The sequence below is a fragment of the Pholis gunnellus genome (genome assembly GCF_910591455.1).
Source record: "Pholis gunnellus genome assembly, chromosome: 8".
Lineage (NCBI taxonomy): Eukaryota > Metazoa > Chordata > Actinopteri > Perciformes > Pholidae > Pholis > Pholis gunnellus.
In genome coordinates, this window is record NC_136534.1 from 24,706,009 (window position 1) to 24,730,995 (window position 24,987).

Sequence of the window (24,987 nt, forward strand, 5' to 3'; positions counted from 1 at the left end):
TTCTGTGTGAAAAGTGACGTGAATATATACATGTAATATATCTATCAACAGATTTAACTCTTTTAGTCATTGCCATCATTTTAAGGAGAGACACTACAGACAAATACATCACATCACAGTTTGCTCATGAACTGGTCAATGTTTTAGATTTTGTGCTATTTTTCAGACTAGAAAGAAAACTAAAAAATAAACAATTCGTTTACTACTTTGTCTATTTGCGTCTCTAGATTTCTACTAAATTCACCAAAAGGTACCATTAGATAATAACTCATTTGCTTATTGATACATAACATTTCAGAAAACTTCTAAAACAAAACAGAATAGTCTTAATGTAAGTCATCAAGTGGGGAAGTTTCATGGTGATATCTATTAGTTTTTTACCCTTGTTCACCTGAAGTGTCTTCAAAATGTCTGTTATTGTAAAAAAACATCCAGAAATCCACCAAATTGTATTCCTCTCTATATTCTTTAGGTTTTTACTGAGGGGTTTGTTCACATATCATTCGTAGTCTGATTTATACAACATTTAATCTCTAAAAACATGGCAGAAAATAGCTTTTTTTATGGTTGTTGACCGTATCTTCTGATTTAAGAAGTGACACGAAGAGATTCACTCAGTAAAAACCTTTGAATCTAATATGTCATCAGAATGAAACAATGATTTAGACCCTGACTTTATCCAAAGTTCAGATTTCCGTTCTGAAATTTCATGCAAATTTCATGCAAATCAGCACTTATAAGATAATTTGCATATTCAAACCCGAACATTTTGGAAAACTTGTAATACAAAGAATAATTGTCTTAATGTCAGTAATCAACTGGAGAAGTTCCATGGTGATTAGGTCAAATGTTTCCCCTATTCGCCTGTGTGTAATGATATGTTTTTATAAATATCTAGATTTACCAGTGACTGAGCAGGAAGCAGAAAAATAATCTTCACTTTTCTGTTTCCAAACATCAGATTACAAGTGTTTTATTGACTGAGAGGGAAATGGAGCGATGCTCACACAGCAATGTTTAAAAAAAAAAGAAGAGAAATCCTGCTTAGCGGACAACATGATCCAGATATTTAGGGCAGATTTTGGGCCTCGGTCAGCAGATCGTAACAGTGATGAAGCTCCTGAGAGTGAATCATGAGGGCTGAAGAGAGAGAGAGAGAGAGAGAGAGAGACTGAGAGGCGTATCACTGCCGGGCAAAAACTATATATGGGTCAATGGAGCGCTGGCACAGATGAGCACCAATATGTTCCTCTGTATGTGTGTGTGTGTGTAGGCATGATTGTGTGTCTGATTGCACATGTGACAGCTCCCGTGTGCGTGTGCGCTGTATATCTGTGTGCGTGCAGCTGAACTGGAGCAGCTTCATACATCAGGCCAATTCAATTACCGCGGGATGAATGTTGGGACCTTTTGGCCCTCCGCAGTAAAACACATGACCCCTTTGAAGCGCTGTTTACTGACCTCAGACCAGCCTGTCGTTTCTCTTTTCTTGCAGGCAGAAATATGTACCTGCAGGGGCCGCGTAGGAAGATCCATGCAACCCGGTTGCGTGTTAGCGATACTTTGTTAAATGTTTAATAGATACTTTGTAAAGCATCTAAAACATTGTACAGATAGAGAGTCAATACTTTGTCAATAGTTAATAATTCTTTTCTGATCCAACAATCTATATGTTTATAGATTTTGCACAAACGGCTTCCTACAATGTAGGTTATCATGAACAAATACCTAATAAAGTATGTAAAATGTAATAAAGTGTGCAGCAATAAACTGTTCATGCACTTGCATGCATTGAGTCCTTTCAAAATAAACGTCCGTCTTCACAGGAAACCGCTCGCTCAGGTTTAGGCAACGAAACTTATTGAGGTTTAGTTTAGATTGTGGCAGAGAAGTTACGAGAGAAATGAATCAACGTTGTGACTTCCGGTTACACGAACGAAGCATCTCCTGGACGAAAGTCTGGTATTTTATCCTCCCTCACGCAGCGTTTGTCTCTATTTGTACTTCGTTCTTCAGTTGATTTCGTGGGATGTATGCAAACTACCGTGCTTTACTTTTAGGCAATGACACTGAATCAGAATGTAATCATTATCTCTTATCAGCCATGATGCAATATATAGTTTATTAACCAATTATTTCATATTACACAGAGTAATGATAGGATAACATAAATTAAAGCATTACTAATAATAAGTAAACATGATTAATTATCATTTCACCATTTATTATTGATGGGTATTATAAAGTGGTCTCACCAATGTCTATCATTTTGACATCCGGAGACAAAAAACATCTTCATGACAGCTTTTATTTTGTGGTATTTTATCTTTGTACGTATTTTTTTTTAAGCTATCCGCGGCATCTCCGGGCCTGGCTCCCCTGTCCCTCTGACTAATGGGGTCTGACAGCGTTGACGTCGTAAATCGCTTCCTTCCTCTGGAGCTGCAGGACCGAGGACCATATTCAGAGAAAAACAAGAGGGAGGGGGGGGGGGGGGGGGGGAGAAACAAGGGTGTCTGAAAGGAGAGGACCAAAGACCAGGGTGTTTGTGGCAGAAGAAGTCCGATGTTGAGAGATAAAGAAAACAGAGGGAAGTAAAAAAGAGAGCAAGAAGCTATCAACAGGAAATAAAAGAGAGACAGAAGAGAGTTAGAGGTGGAGGAGAAACTGAGTGAGAGAATGAGTCAGAACCTTAAGACGCTTGCCAGTATGGAAACGGCCCGGGAGAGCCAGGTCCAGTTTACTGGTGTGTGTGTGTGTGTGTGTTTGTGTGTGTATGTGTGTGTGTGTGTGTTTGTGTGTGTATGTGTGTGTGTGTGTCCGTCCTGCAGCTTGATGTAATTAAGGGAAGCTTTGAGCACCAACTGCAGTTTGTATCCATTTTAGATTTGATCATGGAAACACACTCATGACACATACTTACATATATATACATACACACACACACACACACACACACACACACACACACACACACACACACACACAGGATTATGTGTGTATTAGGGATCACTTCCAATTCAAAGAGCGGGAGGTCGTGGAATCGGGCCCGAGGTCAAACACACAGATTTACGACTGTGGAGGAGGTTCGAGACAAAAGAGACACACACACACACACACACTGCCTGTTTTTGCCAAAGGTAGTCCTGTCTGACGTATTCAATTGTTGACACGCACGTACACTCGCACACATTTGTTTTTGGCAGTGGTCATCTTGCTCAAGAGTAACTCTGATTCACTGCACACACACACACACACATTTATGCACACACACACGCAAACAAAGAGAGATTCGTCACTTTCTTTATTGATCTTTATGTGGGCGGGGCTAATCTTTGTTGAACCAGCTCAGACAGTATCAGGTCTCTCTCTGTCTCACTCTTTGTCTGTCTCACTCTAAATGTTTTCACGCTCTTATTTTGAAAGAGCTGTAGAGAGAGTTCTGGTCTATTGTCCTGAGCGTAAAGTTGCAGCCTTTATTAGATAAAAATTGACAATTACATCATAATGACCTGCCATTTGGATTTGTATCTTCATTTATCACAGTGTTGTTTATGTGGATGTTATTGTAGTTCTTTAGGAGAAGAACCGCAACACACACCAGAGCTTTCCCTTCACAGAGCTCATTATTTCTATATCGGTCTCGCCAAGAAATGCGGCTGATCGTTACCAGATACAAGCGTTGAAGTCTATGTGATTCCGTTAGAATCAATAGATTTCAGGCATAAAGTTTACTGTCAACATTCTGCTGTGATTGACCCCGAAAATATTAGATTTGTCCACCAAACTTCAATCTAATCACCAGACCTGTTGGGATGTTTATTTTTCATAATTTAGTGCGTGTCAGTCTTCCCGAGGGCAACGCGAGCATCTTTTTCAGCTCGTATCCTGTATTCCTGGCTGATGGTTGGGGTGACCGTGAAGGTCGGGGCCACTTCTGCATCAGTGGTAATTGGGAGTTTGCCGTTCATGGTTTCGCGAGTGCTCTCTGGGGACGCAGGGGTTTATTTTAATAGGTGCTTGGGCACAGTTGCACCCAGAGATCCGCGCCGTGTGCAGTCATTTGCAGCGTTGAAACCAGCCTCTCTTTGTATATGATAGCACAAAGGTTAGCACTTAGCACAGTCTGCCAGCAGAGACCGAGAGCTCTGCAGAAGATTAAATGTGACAAGCAAACAGAAATGTACTGAATTAGGTGGTAATATTTAGCTCACCAGAGATATGGGAATAATGTTTTTGGACGGTGTAATGGAGGCTTTTATAGGACCGTAGAAACCACAGTGTCACGCTCATACAAGACAGCTCTTATTGAAATCGAGGATCATTTGTTTAGAAATGTTTGGTGCAGTGCTCTTCTTGTCTTCCCTCGGTTTAAATCCTGGAAAAATAACGACTTCACAAGACAAAATGTAACGCAGTGTGTCTGAATTGGTCCGATTATTCCGATTCCTCTCATGCCAACTGGAGATCGTCAGTTTCAGTTTTCAAATTGAGGGATTTTGGCCTTTCTGCCTGATGAAATGGACCCTAAGAATGTTCTGATCCGACTGTTGCAGCCCCGACACCGACACCAATACCTGGGCTTTGGGTATCAGCCGACACCAAGTACCGATCAGGTACCAGTGTTAAATGAATAGGCTGTGTGCCTCACTGAAGGTAACAGTGCTTTTCTTAGTAAAACAAAATGTAACAAATGACTTTCACTGCAGCTTTAACAATATAATAAGAAAATACAATTTAAATACCTTTATTTTGCTGACTACACTTAATAAAAGTAATATGTTTTGATGGCAAAGGCTCAAGTTCAAGAGTAAAGTTGATGTTCTCGTTACCATAAAGTAGGATTTTAGAAGCCTAAAACCAATGTTGGTCTGAAACCAATCTAATCTCTGCATGAACGTCTTGGTAAGAAGCTTTCTTTAGCTTGTGACCCTTTAAAGTAAAGCAAAGCCTCCTCACTGCTCTAAGGTAATTGGCTGCATATGTTTATGAGTTGTTCAACCGACGTGTTCCCTTCTTATATTGCTTCATTTTCATAGTTTCAGAAGCCCAATGAACTAAAACGATTCAGGGAAAAGTAAATGTTTCGTCCACTTTCTTAACGTATTAAACTTCTGTGTTTAGTCAGTTATGTTTGAATTAACTAAGCAAATCTGAACTATGGCATTCATAAGACTACAAAACACAGAGTTGGAGTATAATGAACGATCATGTAGAGGGTGAAATCATCCAGTGATGTCTTTATTCAGGCATCTTTTTCTTCTTGACACAAAACAACCACAAACTTCCTTCATTACATTTCACATTGAGTCATCTAATCAGATCAAACTCTGTGTTCCACAGTCCCTCCTCTCACTCGTTTTCTGTCAGCATTTAAAAATCAAATCCAGTTTTTAATCCCGGCCTCAGCCACTACCAGCGGTTGTCCTTCCCCTCCCGAAGCCCTCAGCGTCACCAGAACGTTTGCTTTTATTCATCAGAGGAACTCCATGAGGTTTTGCTTCAGCGCCAGGATCAGTAGCAGATGTTTTATCGTCCAAACTCGTGATAGAAAGTTAGATCTCTGAGGCCGCCAGTTGTTCCTTCTCCTGTCCTCTGCTGGCCTGTTATCTCTCTCTGCGTGCTGCACACTTGACTCACTCTTTCCTTCCACTCTCTGCAGTTATTGCATAAGAAAATATGCACTGCTTCAAGGAAGAAATGTTTAAAAATAGTGTTGTTTTAATGCAAATACGGGATTTATGCAAAAGATATTCAGTGAACACCCCGCCGTGCCCTCTCCTGTCAGTCCACATGCAGCTCAAAGACCTTGAAATGCATTTACCTCCTCTGCTGGGTCTTCGTCCATAAGTTACTTTTATCTAAAGAAATATATCTAAAACCTGATGAAAATGTGTTTCATACTGTTTTCATCCTACATCTGTTATTATCATAGCACCAAATGAAGTTTGATATGTTTTCAGTTGAGACAGTTTAGATCTTGAACATGTGATCAGTTTACCAAAATAAAGCCGCTCATCCTTGCAGCTGGCAGTATTGTCTTGGCAATAGATAAGATAAGCAGTTGCTTATTTACACAACAGCCGTTAAAGTCACTCTCCTTTTTAGCTCTGTTTTTGGTCTCCACCACCTCATGAGGGAAATATCTGCCTCTTTAGCTTTCGTGCGTTTTCCTACGAAAGTCCAGCAACATCTAGTGTCATTGTGTGCTCGTTACATACATACGGTCTTTCTGCAGGTACAGCCACGAACGCTGTTAACTGTCTGTCTGCTGTTTGGTGCTGAGCCGGTAGTGTACATGAGATTTAAAGCTTTTTCTTTAGCTGCTGCGTACTAAGGCTGTGGTGACAAAACCTCTGAGTGTATTAGATTGAGAAAATGTTATGTAATCTCACTTTAACCCGCGTTATTGACTCCTTGGGTGGAAGCAGATGTCAGTATTTTATCACTGCCTGTTCTCTGGTGGCCTATCGCCCTAAACCAACCCCCCCCCCGTCTCCATTACTCTTCATCAAAACCAGCAGGGGGTCTCATTAGAGGGCCACAACCCCACCTGCACCATTGTCACCCTCTGTAAGTTAAATTAAAGACTCCCTCTTCCTCTCTCTGTCTGCCTCCCCCTTCCTTACCCCTGCGGGCCAGCCTAATCAGGTAAATATTAGAGGATTTATTAGCTCTTTGTCGTGTGGCTCGGGCCGCCCTGATGCTAATTCTGGGGTATTCCTGCCGGGCTGCGACAACGCTATAAGTGCGGCTGTGGTGAGCCGTGGCGATGGAGATAATGATGGGTCGGGGAGGAGAAAGAACCCTCTGCGGTGGGACACAATGTTTTATAGAGGGAAGGAGGGAGGCTGGGGCGACACTCTCAGCCAGAGAGGGATCTGTGATTTAAACGTTGAAAAAGAGGTTTGACAGTAGAAGTTATTTCGTCCCCAAAGAGGAGCTATTTCCAATTTCATTTGTGCAGCTGCTCTGGACGTGAGACTTTTCTCGAGAAGGAAATCCAATCCTAAAGATTGTCTTCGAAAAAATTCAGCCAAGAGCTGTTTCCTCTCGTGTCAGCTTCTTTAGCTTTGTTCCAAATCTTAATAGATAAGGCCGGTGTTCTGTGTTTTTCTTCGTCTCCGACAAAAAGACCAGAACCAAAAATGCGTTGGCACTGTTTTTACCAAACGTTAACGCTTCAGCTGCAGATTAATAAACATTCGGTCTTCTTACTGCAAAGCTCTCTGCAGGAACTTTGACTTTTCAGTTTACAATTCTGCTCATAAAATGTATAACGGGGAAGAATGTTGAAAACAAACACATCTGTTGAAAGAAATCTTTTTTTGTGAGCAATAATCTGGAGGAGAAACAACGCCAAGTGGCAGTTAAATGTAGATTGACTCAATATAAACTGTGTGTGTGGTCACAGCAATGAAGGAACATGTCACCCAGTGCGACGGTGTGGCTCACTGATTAGCTTGTAGCTCTGCTAGAGGCAAAGCTCTTTGGTCCAGACTGAAATATCTCAACCACTTTAGATGGATTGTGATGAAATGTTGTACCGACGTTCATGGTGCACAGAGGATGAATCCTTTACCACATCCCTGTCAGCCTCAGATAGACTTTATTCGTCAAATGACAGCATGCTAACAAGCTAAATTTACATGGTTAAGATAGTAAACATCACATCGGCATATTAGCAATATCATTTTGAGCATGCTGACGCTAGTATTTAGCTCAGTGTAGAGGCTGTAGATGCGCAATTAGGTCCCGCCCACACTGGAGGGGAACACAATTCATCATTGTGCATTGACTTTGTATTGTTTGAAAGTGTCTCATTGCCATTTTGTCAGGTACAAAACAGCTGAAAAATACAAATAAGTACCAAAAAGCTGAGTCTTTAAGAAAACAAAAGTGAGGAATCAGCATGAAAAATGGGAAAACTGTGGGATTTTTAGTCATCAACTGCACCCCTGGTAGACACAGGACGCTAAAATAGTCCTTCGACAACCTTAAATCTGCAGTTTTATCTACAATATTTTGTTTGCATTTCAGCTCTTGGTTGCCTATTGTGGCGCTGATTGTTTCCCCCTCTGTTGGCCGTGGTTTTCACAGTATGTCTCCGCACAAAGCCACTCGCATGGCTGCATAGTTTCTGGACGAGTGGAGCTCTATGGCTTCGAGAGGAATAAAATATATCGGGCTTCGGATGCCCAGGCAACGCTTGTTAGTACAGTTCAGTTAATTTTAGTTTATTTCCAACTAAAAACCAAACCAGAACATCCACCTCTGACTGCTGTTTTCCTCCCAGAGAAAGTCAGTTGCACTAACTGAAAGCAGAGACATGATTCAGCTGGAGGCGCTCGGCAAAGAAGTGCAGGAGGGAGGAGAGATGGGGAGGTAAAAGAGCCAGTGAAGGAGAAGAGAGATCTTCAAGACGACGAGGAGCGAGAGAGAGAGAAGAAGGAGGGAGGGAGGGAGGGAGGAAAGGGAGGGAGGAAAGGGAGAGCAATGGAGGGGAAGAAAGAAAAGAAATGGCAGCTATAGCCGCGAAAAAAAAACCCCGACTGTGTCCCCGTGGACGGCTGAGCGAGGACGTGTGATGGAATGACATGTCGGCGCCGCATCTGCTCCGGTTTTTTTCTTCTTTTTTTTTGCCGCTCAGCTGGGTTGCCATGACGACCAGCACATCCTCGCTCGCTCGCCTGTTTTATTTATTTTATTCGTGCATCCCTTTTACTTCTCTCTCCCGCTCTCTATTTGCATCCCTCCCCCTCCCTCCCTCCCTCCCTCCCTCCATCCATGCCTTACATAAACCTCTTCTTCTTCTTTGTGCGGGCGCAGAGTTGCTCGGAGGTTGAGTGCATTGAAGTCTCCTTGAAAATGTGATATCGGGCATCATCCCTTTCTCTCTCTCTCTCTCTCTCTCTCTCTCTCTCTTTCTCTCTCTCTTTTTCACACATATGCCCACTCTCAAAATGTCTCCCGGCTCGTTGCCAGTGATTTCCCTTCAGCTGGCAGAATAAAAAAGCGTCGAGGATTCAGGAAGGAGACAGGAAGCGGGTCGGTGAAAAGGAGGCTGTTTAGCATGTAGGGAACGTAGCCGGAGCGGCCCGACACCTCCGTTCACTTTACGCTCCCTCGTCGTGTGTGTGTGTGTGTGTGTGTGTTGGTGCGATGTCCATGTGGGACAAAGAGAGGGGAGGAGGACAGTTAATTGCTTTGTCATTCGTTAATTTAAGCTGTTGTCTCCAGAGCGGCTGTGGTCATTTTGGTTTCATGACCCCCGGGTGCTCTGATGTATATGAAAAGTACATGAATAAGAAAACAAGCAGCGTTTCCTTCATGCTTGAAAACCTCCCTCTGGCAGTTCTGTATATTTTTACTCTGTTGGTGTTCATCCACTTTAACAGCCTCGTGGTCAAAAACAACCAATAGGGGAAAATAGCACACACATAAATCCTCTTTGACAAAATGAAAGTATATAATATTGTGGTAAAGATGCTAAGTACACATATATAGGTGAACAATCTTTTAAAACATTGGAGAATGAGAAATGACATAAATGTAATTATACAGCTTCTGTCGCCATAGAGTTGGCTGGTGCGTCCAGAAGGAAATAAAATGATTTAGATTCCCTAATTACCTCTAATTGAGTTTGTTTTTTAACTTGAACCTTTGTTTATATGTGTGTGTGTGTGTGTTAAGAAAAAAAATTAAACACCGGATCTCCTCAAAGACGGAAGATTTTCCGGGGGGGTGTTAAATTACTCAACACGAATCTAGTATTTCTAATGGAAACACGATCTTCCGCTCATGTGACAGTGAAACAGTTTTAAGGTCTCGTTAAGCGCTGAAATAGTTTTGCACGCCAAACGGTCTGTAGACAAAGCCATCTGCCTTTCTGTCCCCGGGCGGACACCGTACTCTGCCAAACGGCTCCGAAAGGGGGAGCCTGGGACTCAGATGGCGACCGTGTGTGTGTGTGTGTGTGTGTGTGTGTATGTGTGTGTGTGTGTGTGTGTGTGTGTGCATGCGTCCACATATGTGCCTGTAATTTACATCCACACATGGACGCCCATATGCATTGTGTGAGATCTTATGAGTGCAAATGTCTTTCATGATGATGTTTGACAGAGTGTGTGACAGCGAGTGTTTATTGCCGTCGGGCTCTTTTTACATTTTCACTTTCTATTCTCAGACACACACACAGCGATACTGTCCCCTTTAAATAAAGCAGCCTGCAAAAACCTGAAAGCGACTCTTCCATCCTGCTAACACGCCTGCGGTCGATTACTTCATAATAGCGCTGAGGACTTACGTAATATGTTGTGGAGTTTTTAGAGCTTTTTTTTTGCAGACTGCACACTAAAGCAACTTCGATATAATCAGGAGCAGAGAGGAAATCCTGAACGTTCACAAACATGCGGAGGGGTGCTCGAAGCCAGCATGCCTGTTGAATGATACTTAAAAGACAAATATATGGATGTTGCCAAGCAATGAACATAGAAACTGACACACAATTCACTCAGTCCGAGTATTTTGTGGGATCACAAAGATGTGGTTTTATCCAACTAACCATTTCCTCTTTTGTTGTTTTTTATTTCCCACCTCTCATCTTTCCATCCTCTCTGATTCCTCTCAAAACCTTCCCTCTGTCATCTACCACTTTCCCATCTTCTCTTCTTCTTCTTCTTCTCTCTCTCCGTCTCTCTGGCAGATGTAACGTCCAGGATTACATCTGGCACAAGGGTGCGCGCTGCGAGTCGGTGGTGACCGAGTTCCAGGTGATGTGTCTGGCCGTGGGCGCCTCGGCTCTGGTGGTCCTGCTGCTCTTCATGATCGTCGTCTGCTTCGCCAAGAAGCTCCACGTGCTCAAGACGGAGAACAAGAAGCTGCGCAAGCGCAGGTGAGTCTGAAGCTGAGGGATAAAAAAAACGGGAAGTTCTTCATCTTCCCTTATTTAATTGGAGGAGTGGCTCGTTGAAAGGAATTATATTTAGTAATCCTAACAAGATCGTAGAGAAAAAAGAAAGATGTGATATCTTTCTTCCCCGCAAAGTAGCACGTTTGTGATGAAGAAATACACAAACACAAGTGAAACTCCATCTGTCAAGATCTCCTTTTAGTGTGCACGACGTGTCCCGCAGGCTCAGTGGATTCATTTGTCTTAAGTTTAAAAGATCAATCAAACAAAACAAAAAAAAAGTAAAATCTTTAGTGTCTCGCTCAAGGGCATTCTGGCGCAGCAGATTTATTATCCTTCGGCCAGCAGGAGCTTGAGTCTCGGCTGCGATACGTTACTCCCTCAATGTTAAAGATCGAAGGAGAAAGTTTTTGTTTCTGAGGCCGGAGCCGCTGCCTCTGGGCTCAAACGGCTGCCCCGAGGCGTGTTGAGAGTTAAAGTTTAGAGAGTGAAAGAGACAGACCGGTCGATAAAGATAAAGATATAAAGATATAAAGATAAAGAGGCACAGGGGACAGAATATATAATAAGGGGAAAAAAAAGGCTAAAGCAGACAAACCAACAGGTTTTAACACTCAGTTCAGTCAATACGTCTATAAATTAGTCTCAGAGACGGGAAATAGTCCCACTATCATTACTTCACATGCTTAAACTGATTTTTCACAATACTGAATTGTATTGTGAAATCAAATATTACACAGGGAATTTGAGTTTGCAAGGCTAACTATAGCTATAGCTATAACTATACTGTACACCAGCATACTGCTATAATAATCTGATGGGTATTTTACTGTAAAATCACAGTTCGGCGCAGTAGCTACTACAGCAACATACCGCTATATCACAGTATTGATGTCATACCTGACTGTGACATTTTACAATGACAGATCTGCACGAGGCAGTGGGCCTAATGGGTAGATAACAAATCAATGTGTTACTGTGAAAGACCTCTTGGACCAACACGTCTTCTTCCTCCTCTTGTTATTTTTAATCTTAATCATGTTGCGTTACGGAGCAACGTGCTGTAGCTGAGTAGCTACGCTACAGCTAGCTGGCTAACTTTAGCTTAGGTTAAAGTTAGGAGCTGAAGAGAGGCATAAAAACTTCTCACATCTCTTGGATTTTCCCGGCAAAACCGTCCCGAGTCCTTCAAATAGTTTCAAAAAATGTCACGTTACAATTAACACATTGGCAATCCAAAAATGAATATATATAAATTGTCACAAATAGTACCTTTAGAGTCCAGTTGAAACCGTAGTCAGTGTATTTAGCTTCAGCTACAGAGGACATGATGATTGGATGTCATGATTTTATTGGTTTAAATCAGTCGGTGTTAGCTTCTGTAAGCACATTTCATATTTTGTTTTACAGAAAGAAAAGATACAAATGTTCTGCATACATTGTTAGAAAAGCACACAATATAACCGAGGATGTGATCTATGTGTTAAAAAAGTCCTTTTTTTAACTTTGTCTCGACAACACTTCTTCTAAAGTGTCAGGAGCTCACAGCTGAGTAGTGTTTCATAAACAGAGGACGCCTGAGATTTGGAGAAACATTAAACAAGAAAGGCAGGATGAGTGAACACCAGCACGGGTCCTCCACAGGAGCAGAGAAACACGAGTCCTCGGTGCCCACGAACAAAGCAATTATTTTCAGACAAGAATGACCGAAGAATCCAGAATGATTGAGGCAGCAGAGGTCCAGTGCCTTGCTCAAGGACATATGATAGAGATGGAACCTATTACATAAACCAAAGGCTAAAGAAACGACAAAGGAGAGGGATAGAAACAGTCTGAGGGAGGAAGAGGGGTTAGGATTGATCTGCTGCAAATAGGAGGCGAACAAGTGAGGAAGACAATGGAGAAATGCAGGAGGAGACGAGGAAGGAGGGAGGAGGGGGCGGCGGCGTGGAGAGCTGATGGCGAGCAGCCGGCAGAAAACCAGATGACAGAACAGATGAGGGGAGAGGAAGAAAGGAAAAAGAGGCTCCGTGTGAAGGACCAGGAAATGGTTCTGTAGACGTTTTAGATGCATTAAAGGTCATTATTGTTTCGGACACACTGGACCTTTAAAGGGCTCTAAATCCCTTCTCACCAAATGTTTCTCATAACTCAAGGCCGACATGCTTCAGATGAATCCTCAAACAAAGTAGGAAATCATATATTTTTTAACATTAAGAGTTCGGTGAACAGCGGTTCTCTGCATGCGAGTTCAGGATGACCTGTCTCCTGTGAGTCTCCACCTCATCTCAAGTCATTGTTTTGGTGTTCTTGAGGCACGAAAATCTGCAGAAAGATTTGTCTAATATGTTTAAAGGTACACGGAGGTGGCACACACATCATTTCATGAGTTTAAGGAGATACCTGTAGCTTCACATTTTTATTAAAATATCAGCCTTCCTTTGCTCTCTGCCGCCTTCTTCTGCTTTTGATCTGATCGGGAACCTAATTTTTTCTCATTATTAGAGATTTGAATACAAATAATCACATTTTAAGAATTTCCGATACCAGCAAATTAACTTGTAACAGTAAATGATGATATGAGGTGGAGATGTGGTGCAGTGGAAAATGTGAAGGTGGAAAACTCCAGAACGCAATTTTCTTTATGTTTTTCCTAATAAAATATTAAAATAGTATTCATCCCTCAGGCCTCGTTTTAAGATTAAAGAACCTCATGAATGATGATTAGCAAAAAAACACACTGTTGGTTCGGCATTGCTTTGCCGGTGCCCGTGTTTTAGTGTTGGTCTCCCTGGCAACAGCGCTGTCGCGGATGAGCAGCAGCGGGGCCCCGGCGATCGAGCGTCCTCGGATGCAAATGTCAACCGAAGGACCGAATTCTCCAGACCAGATCCCACCCGCCACGGGGGACTACTTTTAGCTCCACGGGGGAAGGTTACGCTAGTCACGGCGGAGGAGATTACGGATAGGGATGAGGAGGATGGTGAGGAGGAAGAGCGGTGCAGTCAGTAGCAGCCCAGCGAGCAGATATTTGAGGAGAAAAGGGTGATGTCATTGGTTCTCTGGATCCAGCTGAAAGTAGGGCAGTCTGAACAGGAGGGGGGGAGGGAGGGAGGGAGGGAGAAACAGGGGGAGGTGGAGTTGACCTACATACAGCTGTGCGACCTGAGGGGTGTGTGTGTGCGTGTGTGTGTGTCTGTGTGTGTGTGTGTGTGTGTGTAGCTTCAGGGTGCAGCATGAAAGAGAAAACACAGCCTCATCAAGTGGTCGGCTAAAAGAAATCGAAGGGGAGAAAGGACGAGGAGGAGGAGGAGGAGGAGGAGGAGGAGGGTGACAGATGAGAGGGGTAAAAAAAAGGAGGGCAGGATGAAACGGGGAGGGAGGGAGGGAGAAACTGTTGCAGGAGAGGAGCGAGGGAAAGAGAAAGTGAAAGAAGAAAAGAGAGTAAGAGGAATAAGAGGGTCGTTGCAGAGGAAAAAATCTCAGCATGACACATTCAGAGGAGTGTGTGTGTGTGTGTGTGTGTGTGTGTGTGTGTGTGTGTGTGTGTGTGTGTGTGTGTGTGTGTGTGTGTGTGTGTGTGTGTGTGTGTGCTGACAGGGCTGATGAATACATGAGACTCCCACACTCCCCCATCTGCTGCGGTTAATGGCAGTCGCAGTGTTTCTCTGCCGCAGTCGAGATCAGACCCAACATCCTGGTCAAAGATGAGGGAGAGAGAGAGAGAGAGAAGAAGAGAAATGGCGTCTTTGTTATGAGACGATTCAGAATCTGTTTCATCGCCGGCTCCATCTGTCTGTTAATGTAAAGACGTGAATCTGTTGATGCCTTTTTAATACTTTTAGGTCCCAAATTGGTCATTCTGTGCACCTATTTAACAATATTCCAAAAATAATTATCAGTTTCTTTATATTTTCGGGTCGGCCTCTGAACAGAAGTTACCATATTTGGAATGCAGAGGAGTGACGTAAAGACGCCGTATACGGCTCTGGTAGCGGCAGAGACCTGTCAATCACAGTAAGCCCCGCCCCTAAAGCATACCCTGCTTTATGGTCTGTTTGACTCTAAATGGACCATCATTTACTAAATGAACATCATGCTGTACTGAAGAAGATTTGAAACTAGAGATTGAGACCATGAACTCATGTTTACAATGTTTACTGAGGTAATAAATCAAGAGAGAAGTAGAGTCATTTTCTCATAGACTTCTATACAACCAGAGGAGTCGCCCCCTGGTGGACAGTAGAGAGACGTTTTAAGACACTTCAGCGTTGACTTCACTCGGTAGAAGCGGAGGTTGTCGCCTGATGTTATGTGTGAGGGATTATTTCTAAGTAGCTGGTATCGGTCGAGGTGGTTGGCTGCCCACGTACAGTCCGGTTCAGTTGGAGGTTTCTTCCTGTAAATCAAAGAATACGGTCTAGACCTCATAAGGTAACTTCTGTTGTGAGTTGGTGCTATATGTGACAAGAAAACAATTTGAAAATGAGAGTGAGAAGTCCAAAGCTGATGTCTGGTGCCAGAGTGTCGACGGGAGAACATGATCTCTGTCTCGTCGTTACATCGTCTTTGGTTGTCCTGTCACAACGTTCATGAAATATAAATATGGAAGCTTGCGTCAAGATCAGGGAGACGGGCGTTTGTTGTTTTTTTTGGCAGGAAGTAGATCGCGGCCTCTTTAACTATGGATATGACGGGGGAGTGAAGAGATTAGAGGCAGAGACACAGCGAGACGTTTGAGTAAAGGTTTGAGTGCCGGGCGAACGACAGACGTTTCATCCATAGGAAGGAAGGTTTGAGAGAGAGAGAGAGAGGAGACAAAACTGTGACGTTCTTGTCAGAGTTGTCGTTTCATTCGGTCCCCGAGACAAACGTCTCTTCCCTTCAACAAGTCAGAGACGAAGAAGAAGAAGAAGAAGAAGAAAGAGGAAGATATTCAAAGAGCTCAGTCAAAAGGGAACTCCCAAAGTCTACCGCTTCTCTGAGGAGATGAGAGGAAAGTCTGCGTCTGTTTTAAAATAGTACGAGTAGTTTCTCGCCTAGTGGATGTGATTATTACCCTTTTATTTTATTGTATGTCTTTGTAAAGAACCTTGAGCGATGGTCAGATAAGTTGCTATTTGGTGTATCCAGTTATCTTAAAGCCAAACTTAAAGAAATAGTTTGCCATTGTTGGAAAAATATCTGGGTGGCAATTAAAACGTGCAACACTAAACAAACAGGAAAAGACACAACATACGAATAAACCATGCACGAATTCTCAGTTTATATCAAGTGGAAAACAAGACAAAGATGTGCAATACAAAAACTAATACATTGCAGAGTCAGTGCATGTAGGGAGAAGCTTAATTTTGTTTTAACGTTTTGTGTTTTAATGTCATCTGGTTGAGCGTTCCATAAACCGAAAAATGCTTAAAAGCGGTGGATTTATTTTGCGTGTGCAGACGGCTAAAGTGGTCTTGCGTAATATTCACTTCTCGGGGCAGAAAATTATTAATTATTGTTGCAGAATATCTGCAATGTTATACCTTTTTAAACTAATGTGCATATATGATTAGAGACATTTTCACAATAATCTGTCAACACTGTGTTTAAGAGAAACTGTGGGGTTAGTTTGCAACAATCTAAAAATGAACATTTGCATCAATATCGACAAGAATCGAGTGTTGTTAAAAATAGAAATAGAGTCAGTTTATAGTCAACAATAGTGGGTCAAATGTGAGTCAAAGTTTAGCCTCTATGACTCGAGTGAGGACCAGGTAACCTAGATCTGATGGTCCTTTAATTCTCAGTATGTTGCATCACAGATGCGGTGTTTTGTTTTTTTACTTCTATAACTAATGCTGCTTTCTTGCTTTTTTCTCCCCCCCCCCTCCTTTCTTTATTTTTTCCTTCTGTCTGTCTTTTCTTCAATAATGTAATCTTTCCCCTAAATTTGTCCTTTCTCTTGCCCCGCTTGTCGCCTCTTTTCTCCTTTTTTTTTTGTTCCATTTTGTCTCACCGTCTCTCCACTTGTCTGTTTTCGTCTCTTTGTCTTTTCTATTGTTGAATATTTTTGCACGACTGTCTTTTCTCCATCTCTCACCTTGTGAATCTCCTCCTGTAAATGTCATTTACGTCTCTTCCTCCTTTTCTTTTCCTCCACTTGGGTTCTTTTCAAATCCTCAAACTGTCTTGCACTCTTATTATCTGGACTCTCTTTGCCCTCCTCTTTTCTTCCCTTGACTTGTCTCTCTTTTCTTATCCAATCCCCTGTTTTCCATCTTCTTTGTCTCGCTCTCCTGAATGTCCTTTATTCTTCTTATCTTACATTTTCATCTCCAACCTCCTTCCTTCTCTCTAAATCTCCAAACATCTCTCTTCTTCTTAATTTGTCCACATTCAAACTCTCCTTTCTCCTCCTCCGTTCTCCCACAATCTCTTTCTTCAAACTCTTTTTTTTTTTGTATTCTTCTCCACCTTTCACCCATTTTCGTCTCCACATCCCCTCCTCCCCCCGTTCTCCACTATCACCTCCCCGCCTCCGTCCTCCGACACTCAGCAGTAAGTACCGGCCTTCATCGGAGCAGCACAATGATAATTTCTCGCTGTCCACCATCGCTGAGGGCTCCCACCCAAATGTAAGGAAACTGTGCGACACCCCTCCTAACGTCCCTCATGCCCGTGCATTGGCTTACTATGATAACATTATCTGTCAGGTAACGTGGTTCTCGCCTCTCTCTCTCACCCCTTTTTTCTGCATCTCCCCCTGCAAACCCTGCCCGGTGCCCCCCTGACTCCCCCTCCTAATGCATGGGCATGAGTATTCTCAGATACTCCGAGGTGTGCAACGCTAAGGACATGGGGATTGGGGTGGGCGGGGGGGTCGAATTGCGACCAAGGATGGCGGGAGTTTTCTCGAGTGGACGAATGCGAATCCAAGAGGTTGAGAAAGAAAACTACAGGATGCACAAAGAAGAATATTTTAGGCATTTTGACTGTGTTTTTTTATACCATCATAGAACTATTATACCATGAATCTTTAAATATTTTCATTCTTATGTATTCTATTAGGATAGTACCAACAGGGTGCTAACACAGCCAAGGTTAGAGGTTAAATTCCACCCTAAAACCGTGCAGACTGAACGTCTCTCACAGTGAAGCTAACAAACCGCCCTGGTGAGAGAAAAACTCCCACAATCCTTCGCTGCGACCCCTCCCCACCCCGTCTCTTTCTAACCTGCTCTCTCTCTCTGATCACCTCTTGCATCGGTGTGCCATGGCATTCCTGCTCTGTCGCTGACATGCGCCCCCCCCCCCCCCCCCGGTGGTCATGTCAGCCGCTGCAGCTGCGCTTCGCTATTTGTGTGCAAATCTGTACTTATGACTAAATGTCTGCTTTACTTGTTTATCCTGAGAATGGGTGGTTGGGTGGGGGGGGGGGGGTTCATTCTGTTTGTTTGCTTCTGGGGGGGAGGAGGCAGGGGAAGGATGGGTGCCACAAACAGGTAAGCTAAAGGTGTGGTACATTTGTGAGAAATGGTCGGGGTTATCAGGATAAACATCTGAGATGCAACACCCCCCCCCACCCCCACCCCCACCCCCTGTGGCGGCCTGCAGGTGGCAGCAGAGAGCCGACATGTGCCTCACTAACTGAAGCATGGGTAGCTAGTAGCGGCTATGCTATCGTTGTAGCAGCATGGGTAGTTCTAGTGCTACAACTGAGGTCGAGTTTTGTTTTTGATTTGTTTTCCAGTGTTTTTAGGATGTGGTACCACCCTCTAACAACTCCATCAGTAGTTCTGTTCACTTGTGGCGCTACAGCACCTCTCATCTTATTTCATGCTAGCTCAACAGTTTTAGACATTTTCATTTCTTTTAGAGGTCTCACCCACTCATTGTAACCACTACCAAATACCATTTCACTACTCTGAGAGACAAGAAATCCCAAGAGTCATTTAAAACAAAAAAACAACATCCATCATCACCTCCTAACAATATCTAAAAAATAAAAGTCAACTTCCTAACTCAACACCACCTGTCACAACCCCCCCCCCTAAAAAAAGAATCCCAACTCATCCACTGGACTGAATAGTAGTTGTAAATACTTTTGGTTTGTTTCAGCACACTTAATTAAAGGTTCTCTGGTGAACTCAAGCACGCACATGCAGGCTGTCAAGTCACTACACGTATCCGCCGATGGCAGTAATGTGCCAAGAAACGTAGCAATGCGCCAGAAAAGGCAGAGAAGAAGACGGCAAGCTTGCAAACAATGTAGCTTTGCAAATGTTTTATGAGGAAGGACATACACTCAGTGTGTTTGTTAGACATCAAGTACACTCAGTGAAACTGCACAGGGTACCTTTAACTAACAAACAGGGTTGGGGTCTGATACCAGGTTGTATTTTGGATCTGGTTTCAGTTTTTCAAAAATCTTCTAAGCAATGTACAGAACATTAGTGTAGCTGTGTGCTCATTTCTAACTTTCATCGGTCATATACGTGTATAGGATATACATATTAGCCGTAACCGGTTAACATTTATTCCTTAAGTAACTTTTTAAAATATAAAAATGTAATATTTACCGATGTGTTGTGTCTGGCGCACCACTCTGCAATCGCTAGTGTTTTTGCAGAATAAGGGTGTCTCCTCTTGTCACATACATTTCTGTAATCTAAATTCTCTAATTGGCTGATGTTTAGAGCCTTATAGAGAAGAATCTGGACCTCCAGCATCTGGAGCAAGTGGTCCATGAAAAGTAAGGTGTTTGTTTACCGATCTGAAGTGTTTCCACTTTTCTAAAGACGACAACATGAGAGATTAACGATCTTACAACAAATGTTGAGCGCTAAACCTAAATAGATTGCAGAAGGGATTCCAATTTGATAAGCAGATTGACTCAAATTGGACAAAATGGTATCAAACCCCAACCCTAGTGATGAATTAGTTAAGACAGTCAGAGGAAAGACATCGCTTTGGTGTAAACTCTTTCTTACGCGTTATCTGCCAGATGAGGCACACTCTGCTCTCTAGCCTAAAACAAGCAGAATGAAAGATTTCCGACTACTATTCAGCCCGGGTTTACTTTTCTAATACATGTTCCAACCTCCTACAAAACTCACTGTAGACATGCAGTAGGTTTCCCCAAACCAAAAACCATACCAACTCCCGTTCCCCCCTCTAAAAAAATACACCCACCAATAAGTCAAAATAACCTCAATTCCCTTCCAAACTAATAGCCCAGTGTCTGTGTCAAGACGGTGGTGAACCTCATCCAGAATGATCCACACCTGTATTTACTGTGCTAATACGGAACGCCAGCACCAGAGAGTCTGTGTTTGAACGGAGTCGGCGTCCACATTCAGAGAGTCTGTAGCCAGCTGGGAATATCAGCTGACGTCTGAGAGGAAGTCTAGTTTGGTCTCCAACACTCGATCTCTCTCTTGTCTATTTTATCTGTCTGCTTCTACCTCTTCCTGTCTGCCTCCTCTTTCTCGCTACCTAAATTCTCCGTATCGTCTCCCACTCGTCTTCTTTCTCTCTGTCCACTTCGATCTCTGTCCTCGTCTTCCCTCTCTCTCCCTCTCTCTCCCTCTCTCTCTCTCTCTCTGTCCGTCTCTGCCTGTCTTTCTCTGAGGATGCCTTGTATGGTTTTGAGGAGTATAACCCTTTGCCCCATCCCCCTCCCCTCAGAAAACCATGAGCAGATACACCTGGGAGTGTAAGACCAAAGAGGAGTCCGACTGCGAGGTAAGACCAAATCCCAAATGTCAGATAGTCCCGCCCCCTTCCTTCCCCCTTCTCTCACCCACCCAAACAGCTCTCTCATTGTTACTGTGGCCCTGTCAATCACCCTCTCTCAACTCTCAGTGGACCCATCTGAGTCGTATCCCCTCCCACCGAAATAAAGTCAGGAAAACATGAAAAGAAACAGATCCACACACTCGCATTCATTTACCAAACTTTTGAAACAAGGTTCACCAACACCAGTGAACTATGAGCACCAGTTAAAGCTACAGTCGGTAATCTATCATCTATCATATTTACTCAAACTGTCACTATATCCTCACAGTGGTACATGAGACTGAAAACCTGTGACGTTCTTCTGCCTCATTTTAGTGCTTTCAGTACCGCCCCTGAAGAAAAACTCTTCTAATCAAAATAGGCATCTAATCAAATGGATCAATACTGCATCACTTATTCCTCGGCCTCAAATCTTTTCAGAAACATAAATGTAGCCGTGAAATGAGAAAGTTTGCTCGAGTCGGTGGGCGTTGCTTTGTTTTGGCTCGACTCTTTTCAACAGTTCACTAAAACGTGTTTCTGAAAACACTTGAGCCGAGAAGCAGGCCACAGAAACAGAGTCTTGATTCGTGGTCGATCGGGTCTGCCGAGTTTGACGGTTTTGATTGGAGTTCATGAGCTCCCCGAGCATTGATTGACAGCCGCGTCAGAGACTTCTCGACTCTTGATTGGTTGGTTAAGAAATGGGTAAAATGAACCTGGAATGACCGGTCAGCTGTCTGTCACACAAAAAAAACACAGTTACTTGTAAGCCCGAGATAAAATCATTGAATCACCCTTTAAAACACATTAATGAAGATCATGTGGTCAAATCAAAATCCAATCACAAACAGACATTTTTTTAAAAACTGCACGAAACTGCTGACCTTAAGACACACACGTATAAGACACACACACACACACACACAAAGAAATTGAACCATACACAAACAGAAAGATGGCAGAAAAAACCCCACATGCACGCACACACTCACGGCAGTGATTTCCGAACAATAGCACAAAAAGCACTTCTGTTTCCCTGCAGTTACAGAACACTTTGTGTTTCATTCACTGCGGTAGGTTGAACCCTCTTGTCCTCAATCATCCCTCCGCAGTGAACCCAGCAGAGTCCAGTCGCACGGTTTCCTCTGCAGCAAAAATGCTGAAATGGAATTGTGTTTTCATCAATACTAAATAAATTCAACACAGAAAATGAATTGGCCGGGCAGCGCTGGCCCCCGAATTTCCGAGACAATTTAATTTCCATCGACTGAATCTGCTCTCAGACTGACTGATCGACAGTGAATTCACCTCAAGCTGCTGGCAGGCGGTGCAATGAAACATTTAAAGATGAAGTGAATTGCCCCTTTAATTTAAGAGCTTTCATATGATGCTTAATGCAGTGAGAACATAAAGTACTGGGACCAACAAGAGCGATTCAATTCAGTGATTTCTCATTGAAAAGTTGTTCTCAGTCTTGATCTCTTTTCTTTCTGCACAGCGCTTAACAGAGATCGCAGCGTGGGCGGCAATGTGACACTTTTCTTCTTTGGACTTTGAAACTTGAAGCTTTTTTCTGTAGGTTTCGTCCGCAGGCAGTTAGCATGAGCAGCTCTGTTGCTATCGATGTTTTCCAAGCAAACAAAAAGTACTTTTACTGCAGTGGAAACGCTTTGTTTGAAGAAGACTTTCCAGAGGAACAACCTTCAAGTTGCAGAGTATTCAGAGGATTGCAATGTATTACAATAACGCACATCATGTGATGGATGCCAGAAAACATGCTGATCCAGTTTGTGCCAGTCACACAGACACGAGTTCAAGACGTTCGGGTTCTGACCGGTCCTGCTCGTCTCCTTATCCCTCTGCCCCGCCACACGAACACAAACATGCAGATGAAATGCAAACACACAAATGTAGACACATGCTGCTGCATATACTCAGAGGAAAGAGCCAGTGAGGAAACACAAACAAATCACAAACAAGTATGTAAACACAGAGCAGCGCAGGCGGGCTAATATTAACTCTCACACACACACACGCACACACACACACACATACCAATACAAATATTTTAATATGCACCCAAGCGTGAAAAAGACTAAAGCTAACAGACACACAGGTGTACTGACTCACAAACAATGTAAATTAAAACATATTTAATCAGCAGCAAGGAGAGAAGTTTACTGATCCAGACTCTCAGAACTCCAGCCTGCACTTTGAATCCAACCAGACACACACACACACACACACACACACCACTGGCAATGTTTCTAAAAACACTAACATATCCCCTCACAGTTATCTGATAGATGCTTTAATCACATATAAATAAAAAAATCTACATTTAGGGGCTTTAAGTGGGCTAACAGATTGCAAACGTATTTTCACATCTGGTTATAAATTCCAAAAGCTTCTGTTGTGTCTCTGAACAGAAGCTCAGTGATGATAATTCTACCAGTGTGTGTTTACCTTAAATGTATTTCCTTGTGCTGAATTATTGGTCACAAAGCACCTTAAAGGAATACTTCACCCACAAAATCCCCATTTGTGGATCGATTCCTCGTTCTGTGTTCCTGAAGAAAACATTTCTCGCATCGGCTGAACGAAGAAATTAAAAAAAATTGGAAAGTCTTGATGAATTGAAGCAAATGGAGGCTGCGTTTGTAGCAAAACTTTATCAAAACATCAGATTATAAACTCTCAACACAACTCAGTGCAGCATGACCCGAGTTTCAGGCATCCAGTCGTAGTCACTGCTTCACAAACACACACATTTTTGCAACAACCTTGGGCCCCAATCACACCTAGACGCGTCACTAGAAACGTGTCGTTGATATTAGCGAGTTTTAATTAGGATAAACTCCCCCTCTTCATCTTAGAGCAAAGCAACAGCAAGATCTTAACGTCCATTTTTTCCCCGATAATAACACGTGTTCGCCTGGTTGCGTTCACCTTTTTTAAGCGTCTGCGGTCGTTGCTTTCACAGAAACTGTCTCACTACTGATGTGTTTTAAATGCATGTGTTTGTGAAGTACTGAGCATATGATTGGATGAATGAGACTTGGATTATACCTCACAAGACTTTTTTTCTCAGTTTTTTGACTCTTGGTTCATCGTTGAGGGGAATTCAAAAGTTTTCCTCAAGAATTCAAGGTAACGCGGGTCGAGTGATTAATATACAGATGGTCATTTTGTGAAGTATTCCTTTAAAGCAAATCCACTCTTAACCAGCCCACTAAAAGACAAAAGGACATTAGGAACTGTCCGTGTGCCTCCATCATCATCATCATCATCATCAAAACCCTGTTTTATATCTGTTCCTGCTCCCCTTCGAAATGACACCCGCTCTAAAGTCCTCGTGACTCTGTGCCTCCCACCCACTGCTCGCCCCCGCCCCTCCCCCCACCCACCCTCCACCCATGCACAACGATGAAATCCAACAAACGAAAAAAACGTTTTCCAGTTTCACGCTGACGGGAGGACAGAGGGCCCCTACCCCGTAACCATGGAAGTGACGTATCCACACGTCCTGCCTGAAGTTACTATCTAGGCCAGCAGCCAGCGGGTAAATGCTCTCACTGCTCTTCCTTTCCCAAAGTGCCTTTGTATTCAAACGCAAACATTCAATTAGGGTGTGTTTGTTAATGGCACAGGCCTCAGGGTGTGTGTGTGTGTGTCCGGATGAATGTGTCCATCTCGCCACACTCAGTGTCTCCGCAAAGGGGTGTGTGTGACGGGCGCCCCAGGTTGCCTCGGGTCGATGATGCCATGCAATATTAATGGGGGATAAGAGGCTGGAAAAACCGAGCTGAAATGGACTCCGCAATCAATTTCTTCCCTCTGACCTTAATTAAATTCAGATGGATTAGATTGAGTTCTTTAAAAAAAAACACGTCGCTTTTTTTATTTTTGTCCCCCCCCCCCCCCCCCCCAGCGACTGCTTGGGTATGTATGACGGTGGTACCCAGGGTGGAGAGTTCATTTCTCTCTTTGTTTTTGTTTTGGGAAGATGAATTCGAGGAGGAGGTGAAGCAGGAGGAGACGGGGAGTTCTGCATGAGCGATCATTACTGTGGGGGGGGGCATATTTTAAGGGTCTTGCATGTGGATGTGCATGCGCTTCCTGGGTTGCCTGAAAGAGGAGGGATAAGGGGGGGGGGGTATGTCGCTCATGCAGCTCACCTCACTGTCTCCTCAACCAAACGTAACATGCCAGTCGAGCATGAAACAGTGGAGCCTCCAAAACACTGACATGGCTGCTACGGAAACTGGTTTTGCTTGAAGTAACAATGCGAAAGCTGCAATTTGATTTAG

The 24,987-nt window shown here is 43.2% G+C and overlaps 1 protein-coding gene across 1 annotated transcript in view; it reads left to right on the forward strand.

Annotated features, from left to right (window-relative positions):
- The window catches only part of cspg5a (chondroitin sulfate proteoglycan 5a), a 48,624-nt gene that overhangs the window by 20,533 nt on the left and 3,104 nt on the right, over nucleotides 1–24,987 (forward strand). Inside the window, exons 3-5 of the mRNA XM_079164189.1 lie at nucleotides 10,706–10,894; nucleotides 17,454–17,610; nucleotides 20,585–20,641. Of these exons, the coding sequence (XP_079020315.1) occupies nucleotides 10,706–10,894; nucleotides 17,454–17,610; nucleotides 20,585–20,641 (403 nt within the window). The remainder of the gene's footprint in view (nucleotides 1–10,705; nucleotides 10,895–17,453; nucleotides 17,611–20,584; nucleotides 20,642–24,987) is intronic.